Genomic DNA, 16,132 nt, shown 5'->3' with positions numbered 1-16,132 from the left:
AGAATATGAAAAAACTACATACTGTATGATTTCAACTACATGACACACTGGGAAATGAAGACATTTAAATATCAGTAGTTGTCAGGGATTAGGGGAGAGGGAAGGATGAATAGGTGGCACACAATATTTTTAGGGTGGTGAAACTACTCAGTATGATACTATAATGGTGAATACACATTATACATTTATCCAATGTATAATATTATAAATGTATTATACATTTATACAATGCACAACACCAAGAGCTGACCCTAAAGTAAATTATGGACTTTGGGTGACGTATTAATTTAGATTCATCAACTGCAACAAAGGTACCACTCTGGGAGGGAATACTGATAATGGGGAGAGGTTATGCACGTGCAGGTGTAGAGTGTGAGGGAAATCTATGTACCTTCATAACTTTTGCTGTGAACATAAAACTGTGCCAAAAAAAAAAAAAAAAGTCTACTAAAAAACAAGCATAAAGAAAATGGTGAAACGGTGTAACCTGAGAGAAGAGTAAGGAAAAATAAATCTGCAAAATAATTTATCTGCCTAGCACTATAGAGTGCAAAACACGAAGTCTAAGTCGGACAACTTGTGCTGACGCCCTGCTTGCTCACAAAGTTACTAGGTGACCTTCAGCAACCTACCTCACCTTTCTGGCGTGCTCAGTCGCTTCAGTCATGTCTGACTCTTTGCGACCCTATGGACTATAGCCCATCAGATCCCTCTGTCCATGGGATTTTCCAGGCAAGAATAATGGAGTGGGTTGCCATGCCCTCCTCCAGGAGATCTTACCGACCCAGGGATTGAACCGATCTCTTGCACTGCAGGCGGATTCTTTACCTATGAGCCACGGGGAAGCCCTCACCTTTCTGGATCTCCGTTTGAAAATGCTTTAAAATGTGCCGGTTAAAATGATCTCTAACTTCTTTTCCGGCCCTAAAATCACAGCTTTATACCTAAGGATCCATCCCTACTTTCTCTTTCAACCCAGAACCACCACCCTCGCCTAAACCTTGTTCTTACTCAACTGCATACTTTCTGACGTTCCCGCTGGATCTTAAAACACAGCAACTGGTCCCCGTGACGGCGAAACTAAACAGAGGGGGTGGAAGACTGAACTCTGAGGGGGGAAAAATGTACGTAAGCCCAGAAGTTCCACAGCCACGGGCAGTAATCTGAAGAAGGAAGATACGGATGGGTAAAACTGACGCTACGTAGCGACGGCGGAAGCGGGAGGAGGGTGGGGTGAGGCCGAGAGCCGATTGGATGGCTGAGGAGGCGGGGCCTACGCTCACAGCGCTAGGAAGAACGAGGGAGGAACCAGGGATGCTGCGCGCGCGTCTCTCGCTGGTTTCTGCTCCCTGGCTTCCCTTCCCCGGAGCCTGGAGGGCGGGTCGTCGGGCGTGCCGACGCCGGGTGACGTCACAAGGGGCGGGGCGACCCGAGGGTCCTGCGGGCGCGCGGGCGCGTTCCGCAGTCGGTGTTTGGGACGCTGGGTGTTCGGTGACTCGGTCTCTGCTCCGGGTTCGCTGTTACAGCCCAACCCTCCCCGGAGTCCGGGACGGACAGGGCACGCGCCCGTGTCTGTGTGTCAGCGGGACTCAGGACAGAGGCGTCCTCTCGCTGCCTTTTTTTCTTCCTTTTATCCAAAGAAGGGGGCAGTTCTCACGCTTGCCTTCCTGTCGCCCCGTTGGGAGCGGGGTTGGTGTGCGGAGTGGTTCGTCTTTTTTTCTTTTAAACTTGTGAGCGCTTTTTTTTTTTTCCCCTCCCCCTTTTTTAGGCTCAGTGCCGTCTGGACTGGTTTCCTCGGTCCCTGACTAACCGCTTTCTCCCCCTTCTCTCGCCACCCCCGCCCAAGGTCGCCCCTCCGCCCTCGCCCCTGGCCCGGGGTGGGTGGGAAGCTTTGTCCGGCTCCCTCCCCACCCGAGTCTCCGCAGCGTAGCCGCACCTGCCTCAATATGAACGGGGTCAGGGACCCCCCTCTTTTTATAAAAGATATTAAGCCCGGACTGAAAAACTTAAATGTCGTCTTTATTGTCCTGGAGATAGGTAAGTGAGGTCCGCAGCCCGCCCCGCCGCCCTGTGCGTCCCGGGACAGGAGGGAAGGGCACCGCCGCTGCGAGCCGGGGGCTCCCCTCCCCCTCTCCTCCCTCGCTTCTCCCCTCCCCCATCCACGTGGCCCCGTTGGCCCCCGCCGGCTCGGTAGCCCGCCTGCGGCGAGAACCCGGGGCTCTGCCTCTACCCACCACCTTTCAGGTGCATTTTGATCCCGGAGGAGGAGTTAGCTTTTTGGAAGTCCTCATTATCTAATACACCCCTCCCCCTTTGATTTTTAAATTTTTACAGGACGCGTGACCAAAACCAAAGACGGCCATGAAGTGAGATCATGCAAAGTAGCAGATAAAACTGGCAGCATCACTATTTCCGTGTGGGATGAAATCGGAGGTCTTATACAGCCAGGGGATATTATTCGGTTGACCAGAGGGTAGGTGTGCTTAAAAGGGTTGGGGAATGAGTGCGCCTCCAAAGTAGGAGTCTGCAGAATCCGAGTTGGCTGACGCCCGGCTCCTTGGCAAGTTCTGGATAAAGTTTAGTGTTTTCTGTGGGCCACTCCGAGGATTTTTGAGCCCCATTGATATTAACCTGAGATGGTGGACGGCATTGGGATGTAACACCTTTGCCTTTAAAAGTTTCCCAGTTTCAGCTGGGAATCTAGCCACACCTTGTTTACAAATTAGGTAGGTTTTTAAATACCATTCTAGAATTATTCAGTCTTTTTAGTAGACTATTAAAACTGACATAGTTAATATTTCATCTTTTTTCATTAACTATATAATGTAGTTGTCAGTTTATTTCCCCAACCTTTCCCCCTTTTAATAACTTTTGAAGTCTACCCATGTTTTATTTGTATACACATTTAGACCGTGTGTACTTAAATTGAGATTGTAGCTGGAGAATTTAGCCGGTTTTGTAGTGTGTCAAATTTGTACACGGATGTAAAAATTGAAAGGAAGTTTACAATATCTGGAAGGTACATTCTTGAAAATGATTCCTTTTGCCCACTGTTGTAAGGTCAGTGTTGCCCAAAAACCAGAATGTTGTGCAGAAAATGTTTGACAGAAAGATATCTATGATACCTCTGTCCAAAAGAGTTACTTGGCAGATTGGTTTTTAAAAATAATTTAGTACATTCTTTTGGAGGGGTGGTGGGGGAGGTTATAAGTTAGACTGCGTTTACCAAGATTTACCAAGTTTTTAACTTAGATAAAATGCTAGAGAAGGATCTTTAGATTTTGGAAGCTTTTTGGTTTACAGAATTATAATAATTCATTGGTCATAACTGTAGGAAAAGTGGGTGGAGATTGATGTTAGCTTAGTGAATAGAATCTCAGAAAAGTGTTGGATCACCCTGAAAGTAGGAACTTAAGAGCCCTTTAATAGTATCTTAAAGGTCTTACAGCACCTTCAGGAAGTGAGGCAGAGTATCATCAAAGAAGGAAGTGAGAGTCAGGACTTAGACATTTTTTTCTCATACACTGTGACTCATGACACTGGTTAAGTCTTTTAAACTTCCACAGTTTTAACTTGCACAAAAGAGAATTTCTACCAGGGAGGGTAGGGTGAAAATTAGCATCATTAAAGTTTTTTGGCTGCCAAAGTATCTCATCCAGTGATTAGAAGTTATTTTATACACTGTAAACAGCTTCTCATTTCGATTATCACATATTTGCACATTAAATACTTAGATGTGTCCATCAAAAAAACTGTGGAAAAACTGTCAGTAGCCAAGTAGTATCTGTAGGATCTTAAGGAGTATAGTTACCGAGGAGTACAGTGTAAAGGGAAGTTCAAACCCAAAGAAATCTACTATTTTCTAACTTCTGTTTAATCTTGAAGTTACTACGTTTTCTCAACTTTTCTGTAAAATGGGAATCCCAGGTGGCGCTAGTGGTAATGAACCTGTCTGCCAGTGCAGGAGACATTAAGAGACATGGGTTCAGTCCCTGGGTTGGGAAGATCCGCTAGAGAAGGATATAGCAACCCACTCCAGTATTCCTGCCTGGAGAATCTATTAACAGAGGAGCCTGGCAGACTACGACAGTCCGTGGGGTCACGAAGAGTTGGACACAACTAAAGCAACTTAGCACGCATACCTTACTTACTAAAGTAACATATCCAGTGGAGTCTGGCCTATTTGTAAGGCCCTTAAATTCTTGTTAAATCTAACAACAGAAGCTTTGGAAGAAAGGTATACATCTCAATAATAGTAATTTGAATATTGACATGCATATCAGAAAATCCTGCAAACATTGATCTCATTCCTGAAATAAGTGAAAGTTAAATGTTTTAGTGCTGTAATTCATGGGATTGCAAAGAGTCGGACACGACTGAGCGACTGAACTGAACTGTTTTAATCGCAGTAAGTTCAAATTTTCTCTCAAAGTAGGTGTTAATTTTTACCTTAATAAGGGAAGATATTAGTGCACTGTCTCCTCAGTCAGTTTTTTGTGTAACAAAGTGATGAATGGAATCTTTAATAAATAACATTTACTAAATGAGAAGAAATACATAATGTGAGACTAGAAGAATTTTATTAACTTGTGTTAAAAGATAAACCATCACTGTACTTAGTTAAGTAATGCTTGGTTTTAATGTATCTTTCTAAATCATGAAACTTAATAGTAGTTGTACAAAGAAACAAGCCTTGGGCTTATTTTATAATATTAACATTTTTCATAGATTTGTGTATAAGATTATTTTGTCTAATGATACTATTTGAATTCAAAATTGTTTACATGTTCAGCTGTTGCTAAAAATAGGGAATTTGGAAAAACAAATCAGTGTAAGATTATGATCTTAGTTTTTTAGCCCCTTCCTTGATTAAATATACTGAATTTTTAGTAACTTAGGAATAACACATGCTAGCCTGTTTTTGGAGGCAAAAGAAAAACTGTTTTACCAATATCTGGTAGACCAATTACGTAAGTGTAAAATTAAACACTGGGATGTAGATTTTATATGTCCTGTGATTGAATAAAGTAATTTCTGATTAAGTCTCTGTAGTTTGAAAGTTCTCCCTTTGTTAATTGACTAAAGATGTGATCTTTGGAGTATAATAATGCTTCCTTTGGAAAAAGACTTCTTTTTCTAGGGTTAGTTATTGTTTAATTATATCAAAATTTGGCAGTAGATTTTTCTTCACATTATTATTTAGTAAGTAACAAGTTAATCAATGGCAGAGACAGGGCTTGAGCCCTACCTGCACCCCAGTACAAAAAACACAGTATAAAAATTTATTGAAGTCGAAGGAAACAGATATTTCCATAGAACTGATGTTTCTTTTCTTTCTAGGTATGCATCCATGTGGAAAGGATGTCTGACACTTTATACTGGAAGGGGTGGAGAACTTCAGAAAATTGGGGAGTAAGTATTAAAATATGTTTCATATAATTGAATAAATTACAGATAATATCAACAGAATAACTGGTAGGTATGAAGTATGCACCTCTTTTTTGACTGGTAGACTGAATGCTTCCAGCAGCTTAACTTTCTGTGTATGTGCTAGTTGAACAGCTATCAGTACTGTTTCCTGTGGTTGAGAATGTCAGTTTTTCCTGGCAAAGAGCATTAAGAAGCTGAACTTAAGATGATCCCCCGTGGGACCATTTCTGTCGGCTTTGGGAACGTTTATCTTTCAGGTGTCACAAGTACCATTTGAAGTAAACTCTGTCATCTAGTGAATTTTCAGTTAAGAAGCTGAGTATTAGTTTTAGGCAGTAAGTTTAATTTTTCTCTTTCTCTGTTTATGGGTGAATATGTACCCATATGTAAAGGGACTTGAAGCAGTGACAATTGAAGTCCTGTATTTATCCAGTCTAGGTACTGGACAGGCTGCCACAGTGTGAGCTTCCTAAACTACTACCCTGGTAATCTCCACCTTGACTTGGAGGAACCATCCTCTCTAGGGGTGTAAAGGTAGTTCAGTCTCCACACTGGCCTAGACATTTGGGATGTACTCATGAAGTATGGTGTAGGCAGTGAACCAGACCATTAAGTCCATTCTACTTGGTTTATGCCTAGGACACCTACTTAATATCTATCAAAATAGAGGATATCTAAAGGGAGAAGCCACAAATGGCACCAGAAAACAAAGGAAGAATGTTTTCTATACTGCAGGCATAAGATACTTTGGGAAGAATAAGCAGTCTTTGAGCTTTTTTTTTTTTAAGCTTTTAAAGATAATAAACTGGTAACACTGCTTCCGCTAGGAGGAAAATTAGAGTTCACTTCTGTTCATATTTAGAGTAATGCTAGAGCAATGTGCTATGAGAGGTCTTAGCGTTAGTATTACAGAAAGATGTTGGATTCTGACTCAACCTTCACATACATGTACAGTATTTATAATAATGGAGGTCAGTTACATGAAGAACCACTGGAGGTCACTCAATGCATAGTGACTTTGTGTTGGGGTCAGTATAGGAGTTACCAAAACTGATTTTAATTTGTGGGTTGAGCTAAGAAATGCTTATGTGTAATGTTAATTAATATACACCATAGTCAGTTGATAAGGCTTGGGATAAACTGTTTTCTTGATAGCCAGTTGTCTTTTATTAATGCCTGTAAAATCCACTTTTAACCTTGAATGATTATCTTTGCAGATTCACAGTGATTGGTCAAAGAATGACTATGACTGGATGAGAGTGCGTGAGTGGATCAGTGCAAATCCATCACCACTGCTGGAAAAACCACTCTGGAACCCTATACATGGTTCAGAGGCATCAGTCAGCCTGTGTGGAAAAATAGGACAAAGATGTGTTTCTGTGTCCTTGATCTTTGACATTTAATTTTTGCAGTACAGAATTAGAACTAAAATACAAAATAGAATGTTTTTAACATTGTCGACAATCAAGTATTTGAGGTTTTTTTTCCTAATGAAACAAAGCTTTTAGGAAGTTTTATTGTAAATGAATAGAGTTAGCATGTTGCTGTTTGGTTAATTCATTGACATCTAAGTTCTTTATTCCTGTCAGTTATGCATACTATATAAAGGTTGATTATTTCAGAAATCATTCAAATTGTCCTTTATTGTCTTTCAGATTTTGTATGGTTTATTCAGAATTGCCAAATTTCAGTGAACCTAACCCAGATTATCGAGGACAACAGAACAAAGGGGTAATTAATCCAAATGTATTGTCTGTTTTTATGATTAGGCTTTTGACTGTGTAATATAATTCTATGGCTAGGTTTCCAAGCTTTTCATATCCTAAGTATAATGGAGACAGTTTTAAAAAGAATCTTTTAAAGGTCATTTTCATTTTATGTGTTTTGTGAGTCTGTATAGGATCTGAAATGGTGCTGATGAACCTATTTGCAGGGAAGGAATGGAGACAAAAACGTGGAAAATGGACTGATGGACAGAGTGGGGGAAGGAGAGGGTGGGACGAATTGAGCAAGTAGCATTGCGATATATACATTACCGTGTGTAAAACAGTTAATGGGAAGCTGCTGTATGACACAGGGAGCCCAGCCTGGCGCTTAGAGGGTGGGACTGGGTGACTGGTGGGAGGGAGGTTCAAAAGGGAGGGGACACACAGACACACATACAATAGTTATGTCAGATTTGAGTTGTACAGCAGAAATCAATACAACATTGTAAAGAAATTTATCCTCCAATTAAAAATAAAATTTAAAAATTGTTTTAAAAAGCCTTGAAATTAAAAAAAAAGAATGGATGCATGTTATATGTTTATTTTGAAATCTTCATTTGATTAAGTTAAAACTTTTTTTTTATAGGCACACAATGAACAGAAGAATAATTCCATGAATAATAGTAACAATGTGGGTACAGGTACATTTGGACCAATGGGTAAGATTTTTTTGGCGTATTTGTAATCAGGTATAAGAATTAAGGGAATCTCTTATGCAAAAAAAATTGTCTTTAGGCAAAAATTAGAACTAAAAGGGAAAGTACTGTGAAAGAGGGAATTCTCAAATAACTAATTTTTCTAGAAAAAACTGATACCCTCTTAAGCTAATTTATTGTGCACATTCTGTATTTAAACATTTGGACCAGTTACTGGGAACACAGTGATTAAGAAATTAAGTTTTGATGATGCATTATGTTATTTCTTGTTGATTTTTACAGAATTTCTATAGTAATTATTATTATTTTTTTTATAGAAATTCTAGTAATTATTTACCAGGAAGTCCCCTGGTGGCTCAGAGGTTAAAGCATCTGCCTGCAATGCAGGAGACCTGGGTTAGATCCCTGGGTCAGGAAGATCCCCTGGAGAAGGAAATGGCAACCCACTCCAATATTCTTGCCTGGAGAATCCCATGGACGGAGGAGCCTGGTGGGCTACAGTCCTTGGGGTCGCAAAGAGTCGGACACGACGGAGCGACTTCACTTTCTTTCTTTCTTTCTAGTAGTTATTTATAGTAGATTCAGAATAACTGGTTATTTTTGTGTACTGAAAGCAGTTTATCCTCAGATTAATAGCTCACCTTAGTTTTTCATATGCTAATAGCTGGCCTTTACCCCTCAAAAACCCTCAAAGGTCAATGGCTCTTATATCCTTGTTAAAGGTCTTTTGAAGCCTTTATTCTTAAAGACTTAGGGAAAAGTCTGTTGTGATTGGAATTCATTAGGGTGGCTGAGGGCTTCTCTGGCTGCTTAGACTGTAGAGAATCCACCTGCAATGCAGGAGACCTGGGTTCAATCCCTGGGTTGGGAAGATCCCCCTGGAGAAAGGGCATAGCAACCTATTCCACTATTCCTGCCTAGAGAATCCCCATGGACAGAGGAGCCTGGTGGACTGAGGTCTGTAGGGATGCAGAGTTGGACACAGCTGAGCACACAGCACAGTGTGGCTGGAATTTACTTGACCTGTTGGCTACATGTTTTGGCACAGCTCTGATGATTGTTATGTTGTGGGAAACTTTGCTGTTTTTTCCTTTAAAAAGTTAGAATTATATAAATATCTCTTAAAATATTACTAACCTTATTTGAACCAAATGCCAATACTTATATACTATTTTTCTTTTACTTTTTCCCTCAATACAGGTAGTACATTATCTATGCTTTTTTCCTACTTTGTTACTATCTCATTCAGTTCCCCAAGTTGTTCTTTTCCCCTACTCCTTATTGATACAAGCATCAGTTAATACATTTGAAGTAAATACACATTTGGAAAAACGTAGAACTCACACTGATTTTTTTTCCAGTAGTTTACAAGTAAAGGTGTTTGTTTTCCATAATATTCTTATAAGCATTAATAGCATGTGTTGGAACTTCAAATAGATGTAATTCTGTCTGAAAATGGTGATTTTTTTTTTTATATTCTTTCTTAGGAAATGGGGTTCAGACTGGCGCAGAAGCGAGGGGATGCCAATTTTCATATGCTGGTAGAAGCAATGGCCGGGGACCTATAAATCCACAGCTACCAGGAACAGCTAATAATCAAACAGTCATGACCACAATAAGTAATGGCAGGGACCCTCGGAGAGCCTTTAAAAGATGACCTATGCCAAATACTCACATGTAGTTTTTAAACTACATGCCCTACTTGAACACTTACTGCACTTTTATTTATTGTTAACTGTGAAAACTGTCCTTTATCTGTTTCTTTTTATGTTTTTGGTTTGTTAACAAGAGTGGTTTGTTTTTTATAGAAGAACTATTAAGCTGCTCGAGTCTCCTATTGAAGAATGGGAACACTCTGAAGAATAGGGGCATTTATTTTTAGAGCAAAAAGATCTTTGGATATCCTCTAAAAAAACCTGCACCCATTTCATGGGTGAGTTACTTACGCCATCAGCATTTTAGCCTCTATGAGTCTGTCTTCTATATAAATTTTGTAATATTTAAAATAAGGCTTAGTGGGAGATGTTCTTTTGTCTTAAATACAGATATTGCCAACTGAAGCAATAACCACCAAAAAAACAAAAATCTGGTCAATGTTAACAGCAATTTTTGAGTGTGACTCCAGGGAATGATTGACTTCTTGAGTGACTGCCATTAAGATTTTCCAAGGACTGAATCATCCTAAACTCGTATTTTATTACCAAAAAGCATATTCTTTATCAGAATTATGGAACAGAATGTGATCTGCATTATGAAAAATTTTTAGGAATCTAATTTTATTTTAGGGTAGTCCTATTAATATTTATCAGCTTTGTGCATTACACTGAATGGAAATTTAAACCTGAGGCCTTGAATGTTTATTTTTTGAAACTACCGTGTCAAATATTGAAATTTAATTTGAGGGAGTTATAAAGTGATAGTAAACATTGATCTAACTTTTACAAATTATGGTAGATAAATATTATAGTTAAGGCAATTCAAATTGAATTTATGTAGAAATATTCAGTCTTATATAGGGTCCTGGGTACTTGCAGAAAATCGGCCTGGAGTGAAAATCCTAGGTACTTACTTATTTGAAGGGAGTGTGTGTGTGTGTTTATTGTCAAAATTTCTGAACACAATTCACAAAGCCTTATAAGCAGAAGTTAAGAAATGGCTCTCTCAAAGAAGCAAATACAGCTTTATTTAGAAATATAAAGGTTAAATTTACTCATATGATGTTAAATGGTGTCCAGTTCCACTTTTCACTGTAGGGTGGATAACTGGAAAATTTTTCCTTTGTCAGAATTAAACTCTTCTTCAAAATTATCTCTTGAATAAAATTTGCATTAATGTTAACAGACCTACCTTATTTTTGCTCTTTTCATGATTTACAGTGGAGAGCCAGTACTTTTTTTTTTAACTGTAACTGAAGTCATGACTTCAGCCTGTGTGTGACTCCTTAGCTCTGTATTTATTACTTTGTCTTTTTTCTCTCACCTCAAATAGCAAAATAGTTTAATTAGGCTTTGTTTCCTGAAAGTGCCATGGCGTTTGAATATAAAAATCTGTGCCAGATATTTATTTGCTTTAATCCAGTTTCTAACAGCATGCCACATATCAGGCACTGTGTCGGTAGTGTTAAGGGGTAAATGAAGTAATGAATAAGCTCAAGAAGTTTCTTTATGGTACTTAACTGACTGGGGATTATATGTTATAGAAATGTTTTCACATACTGATTATTATAGTTCATTTGGTTTTGTGGCTAGTATTTTTTCAAGATGTTCACAAAATTACAGATGTTTGAAGTAAAAAAAAAATTGCAAATTAGTTTTTTTTTTTTTTAATCTTTAAGGGTAGGAGCCCCTAAGACTGAGTTATTTGTGGGAGATTAGTATTAAAGGTGATTTTGAATGAAAGAATTTTAGAGTTTAAAAAAAAATAATCAGGTAATGGCTTGCTGAGATGCTAATCCTGGCCTGATTCTCTTCACCTGTGGTATTGGACAAGCTGTTCACTTAAAACCTCTGTAAGCCTTAGGTTCCATTACTGTAAAAATAAGTAAGTGATATTACCCCTTTAGAGTTATTTAAGATTTTTCCAAGTGAATGATTAGAATGATTTCTAGCTCCTAATAAGCAGTCAAATGTTTGTTGTCTAATCATACCTCAAGAATAGAAAAAAATGCAGGAGTTAGGTGTGGAGTATTGTTACCTTTAATGTGTTGAGATTAAGTAGAGAAAGACCTTACATTTTACTTTTGTGATTGATGTTTGCCTCAATAATTTAACCTTGCTGTTCTGTGGGGTTTTTTTTAAAATCATTTATTAACAAATTTCTTTTTTCTTAAGGGAAGCCTCCAAAACCAAAGCAAAGTGAGTTACAATTCATATTGAATATTTGCCTTCTCAGCCTGCTTGGACAGTACTCATCAAGAAGTTAAGAGGAAGAAAGATTCCCACCTTCCCCCTTCCTGGCGCTTTCAGCTAACAACTTCATAAGTTTAAACATCTACTGAAAACAAAGGCCATTTGGTATAGAAATACACACTACTGGGTTTGGGTCCCACTTTATCTTTCTAAGTCAGTTCTGAAGTGGATTGAAGTGAATTGAAGTCTCATTAGGCAGATGGCCCCTTCTCTCTGGGCAGGTTCTTTGGGGGGTTACTACAATACAGACTTGGAAACATGAAACCCATAAAGCAAGGTGATGTTACATATTAGTGAAGCCTGCAGTATGCTTTCCCATGGACATTTATGCCAACTCATTTTTGCTTGGTTCCTGTAGTTTTAGTAATTGCATTTTAAATTTGAGGACAGTTTAACTTGAGGCTCCCCTAAATAATTGTATCACTGAGAACCGAGTATTTGTCACTTGTAGTTTTATTTTTTAACATTTTAAGAGAATGGTTAATTTGCTGGGTTGAGTAATAATGCTGAGGGAATAATACTAAAAACAAATAGATACGAGGTTAGTAAAATCAGTGATCTATAAAGAACATGTAATCAGAAAGTGGTTAACCAGCCCTAGAAAGTTTTCTCAGAAGGTACAAATTTGAGAGTATTTTACATCAGTCTTAAGACATAGTAGCAATTCTTAGTTTATATGGATCTGACATAACAATTTAGTTACTGACATGCCTTCCTTTTTGTTATACCTTAATAATACCATTATCATAATGTACCATAATGATAGATTGCTCCAAGCAATTGTAGGCTGCCGTGACTCTTAATTAAAGAGATTTAATGTATTCACAAAGGTTCTAGAAACAACAAACAAAAAACCACATGAAAAGCAGTTTTAACATAAGACTTTGACACCAAAGTTCGTTTATTCCTCTAGACTTGTTTTTGGAGTAGACTTGTTCTCAGCTATGATGCTTTTTTTTTTTTTTAATCTACTTTTCCTTGTGTTAATTTGTTTTGTCCCCTATCCGATGGAAGTGAACATTTCTAGTAGAAGAGAGTCACAGTTGTTCTCTGGTACAGGATTAATGATGAGTAAAAGCAGATATACTTGGCCATAGTGACAATCTGAGTATTGAGGTTCCAGCCAATTATTGAATAGATGTTGGGGTAAACAACCCCACATTTCACAAAGTAGCCATAATGACTAACAGTTGAGATATGCTTTTGAGGAAATCTAATTGTGACCTTGGGAAAACAGCACTATCCCGAATGGTACGTTGTTAGGACCTGAGGGGGAGAAACTAGAAAAACTTTGCAGGTGTGTTCAAGTTTTTTCCAAATCTCTTCAGGTTTACTTCATTAGGGATCCACCAGAATTTGTTCCAGTGCTGTGACCACAGTACTCCAGGTTTCTGAGCTAAAAGTGTATAATGATGTTTCTTAAAGCACAAATCACAGATGAGAAAATCAAGTCCAGGCCATCTGACAAACCATTCATGTAGTATTTCCTCATTAAGAACATTAGGTCCAAAGATATTCATAAGAGCTGTTTACCAGTGAGATAATAAGTATGATGAAAAGAAAATCAGCATTTTAACAAGTTTTGACTAGTAGACATTCCATTTGTCTTTTTCAGGGCCTTGATAAGTAATACATGTCTTTAAAAATCAGATCTTTAACCATTTTACACCAAAATTTGAGTACATTTTTGTTTCATGCCAACAAAATTTATACTTCTGGACATAGAGAGTCCAGTTTCTTTGTCCACATACTGATACTGAATAAAACTCTCAAAGAATGGTTTATAAACCTATAGGATTTTTCCCAGGAACTTGTTAGGTGTATGGATTATTTCTGTGCTCCACCAGAAGAATGTGTAAGTGTAGGTTGGAGAGAGCTGCACTTGAAACAAAGTCTCTGAAGATTTTTGTCTCCTGCCCTTGATATTAACACAGAAATAACTTTATCTTGAAATAAATGTACACACGCACATACCAGTTTATTTTTGTGAGGTTGGAATGTATCAAGGTCTAGATTATAAAAAATAGTACTCAGACATATGCACCTCCAAAAGTCAGAATTGATGGGTAAAGCAGGGTAATTCCAAGCAGGATAGAGTTTGAGTACAGCCTGTCAGCACTCTTGAGTTTTGAACTAGGTTCAAATAGAATATCTTAGGGTCAGGTTATCCATAGTGGAATTGCCTGGCTTCCTCTGGACCTATATTGATTAAAGTGAAAATATGCCTTTTCAAACACTAGTTTTCTGTTAAAAAAATAGATTTTATCTTTATTTCAGCAAGCCTGTTTGCAGCAGCGTCTGCCTTTCTCCTATCTCCCAAAGCATTCCTCAGTTCCCTTTATTGTGTAGAGAGGCTGGCCAAATAGAAAAGTAGTGAAGTTGGAGGCCTATATAAACATTGCTGAGAATACCTCCAGAATCTACCCTCATTGACCTCGATCCTGTTCTTCACAGGGGCAGGTATCATAAATATGTTACATAAATGGGTAATAAGCAAGGCACAGCTTGACTGCCAGGTGGGGCTAGTCTTGATTCAAATAGTTATAACCCTAATAGGAAGCTGAGTAAGACCTCTGACCTAAGACTAAGAAAACTAGTAAAAATGGTCAGTTCAGTCGCTCAGTCGTGTCCAACTCTGCAACCCCATGAATTGCAGCACGCCAGGCTTCCCTGTCCATCACCAACTCCTGGAGTTTAGTCAAACTCATGTCCATTGAGTCAGTGATGCCATCCAGCCATCTCCTCCTCTGTCGCCCCCTTCTCCTACCCCCAATCCCTCCCAGCATGAGTCTTTCCAATGAGTCAACTCTTCGCATGAGGTGGCCAAAGTACTGGAGTTTCAGCTTTAGCATCATTCCTTCCAAAGAACACCCAGGACTGATCTCCTTTAGAATGGATTGGTTGGATCTCCTTGCAGTCCAAGGGCCTCTCAAGAGTCTTCTCCAACACCATAGTTCAAAAGCATCAATTCTTCGGCGATCAGCTTTCTTCACAGTCCAACTTTCACATCTATACATGACCACTGGAAAAACCATAGCCTTGAATAGATGGACCTTTGTTGGCAAAGAAATATCTCTGCTTTTGAATATGCTATCTAGGTTGGTCATAACTTTTGTTCCAAGGAGTAAGCGTCTTTTAATTTCATGGCTGCAATCACCATCTGCAGTGATTTTGGAGCCCCCAAAATCCACTGTTTGCCCATCTATCTCCCATGAAGTGATGGGACCAGATGCCATGATCTTCGTTTTCTGAATGTTGAGCTTTAAGCCAACTTTTCATTCTCTTTCACTTTCATCAAGAGGCTCTTTCGTTCCTCTTCACTTTCTGCCATAAGGATGGTGTCATCTGCATATCTGAGGTTATTGATATTTCTCCCGGCAGTCTGATTCCAGCTTGTGCTTCTTCCAGCCCAGCGTTTCTTATGATGTACACTGCATGTAAGTTAAATAAGCAGGGTGACAATATACAGCCTTGACGACTCCTTTTCCTATTTGGAACTAGTCTGTTGTTCCGTGTCCAGTTCTAACTGTTGCTTCCTGACCTGCATACAGATTTCTCAAGAGGCAGGTCAGGTGGTCTGGTATGTCCATCTCTTTCAGAATTTTCCACAGTTTATTGTGATCCACACAGTCAAAGGCTTTGGCATAGTCAATAAAGCAGAAATAGATGTTTTTCTGGAACTCTGCTTTTTCTATGATCCAGTGGATGTTGGCAGCTTGATCTCTGGTTCCTCTGCCTTTTCTAAAACCAGCTTGAACATCTGGAAGTTCACGGTTCATGTATTGCTGAAGCCTGGCTTGGAGAATTTTGAGCATTACTTTACTAGCGTGTGAGATGAGTGCACTTGTGTGGTAATTTGAGCATTCTTTGGCATTGCCTTTCTTTGGGATTGGAATGAAAACTGACCTTTTCCAGTCCTGTGGACACTGCTGAGTTTTCCAAATTTGCTGGCATATTGAAGTGCAGCACTTTCACAGAATCATCATTCAGGATTTGAAATAGCTTAACTGGAATTCCATCACCTCCACTAGCTTTGTTTGTAGTGATGCTTTCTAAAGCCCACTTGACTTCACATTCCAGGATGTCTGGCTCTAGGTGAGTGATCACACCATCATGATTATCTTGGTCATGAAGATCTTTTTTGTACAGTTCTTCTGTGTATTCTTGCCACCTCTTAATATTTTCTGCTTCTGTTAGGTCCATACCATTTCTGTCCTTTATTGAGCCCATCTTTGCATGAAATGTTCCCTTGGTATCTCTAATTTTCTAGAGATCTCGAGATCTCTAGTCTTTCCCATTCTGTTGCTTTCCTGTATTTCTTTTGCATTGATTGCTGAGGAAGGCTTTCTTATCTCTCCTTGCTATTCTTTGA

General features: G+C 38.9%; 1 protein-coding gene across 3 annotated transcripts; it reads left to right on the top strand.

Moving 5' to 3' along the window:
* The first annotated feature begins 1,453 nt into the window (after positions 1–1,453).
* NABP1 (nucleic acid binding protein 1) lies at positions 1,454–14,413 on the top strand. Of its 3 annotated transcripts, none has more exons than XR_011467851.1 (7): positions 1,454–2,037; positions 2,335–2,473; positions 5,341–5,412; positions 7,086–7,161; positions 7,783–7,855; positions 9,340–9,785; positions 11,683–14,413. XR_011467851.1 is itself a non-coding variant. In XM_070388924.1 (7 exons), exons 2-7 carry the CDS (start codon positions 1,947–1,949, stop codon positions 9,507–9,509), a joined length of 621 nt encoding a protein of 206 aa, XP_070245025.1. In that variant the 5' UTR covers positions 1,454–1,730; positions 1,847–1,946; the 3' UTR covers positions 9,510–11,655. The 3 variants fall into 3 exon arrangements, 2 of the variants coding, with proteins under 2 accessions (XP_070245025.1, XP_014336022.1); XM_070388924.1 differs by lacking the exon at positions 11,683–14,413 and having other exon boundaries at positions 1,454–1,730; positions 1,847–2,037; positions 9,340–11,655; XM_014480536.2 differs by lacking the exon at positions 11,683–14,413 and having other exon boundaries at positions 1,454–1,730; positions 9,340–11,657.
* The last annotated feature ends 1,719 nt before the right edge of the window (positions 14,414–16,132 follow it).

The sequence above is a fragment of the Bos mutus genome, chromosome 2, assembly GCF_027580195.1.
Source record: "Bos mutus isolate GX-2022 chromosome 2, NWIPB_WYAK_1.1, whole genome shotgun sequence".
Lineage (NCBI taxonomy): Eukaryota > Metazoa > Chordata > Mammalia > Artiodactyla > Bovidae > Bos > Bos mutus.
Note: the sequence above shows the minus strand (reverse complement) of the source record. Positions and strands in the feature narration are given on the sequence as shown.

Bases quoted from the DNA above. Each gene is read 5' to 3' on its own strand.
- NABP1 (XM_070388924.1), top strand. From the start codon at position 1,947: ATGAACGGGGTCAGGGACCCCCCTCTTTTTATAAAAGATATTAAGCCC. The intron at 2,038-2,334 runs GTAAGTGAGGTC...AAATTTTTACAG, and splicing joins CTTTATTGTCCTGGAGATAG to GACGCGTGACCAAAACCAAA. The intron at 7,162-7,782 runs GTAATTAATCCA...TTTTTTTTATAG, and splicing joins GAGGACAACAGAACAAAGGG to GCACACAATGAACAGAAGAA.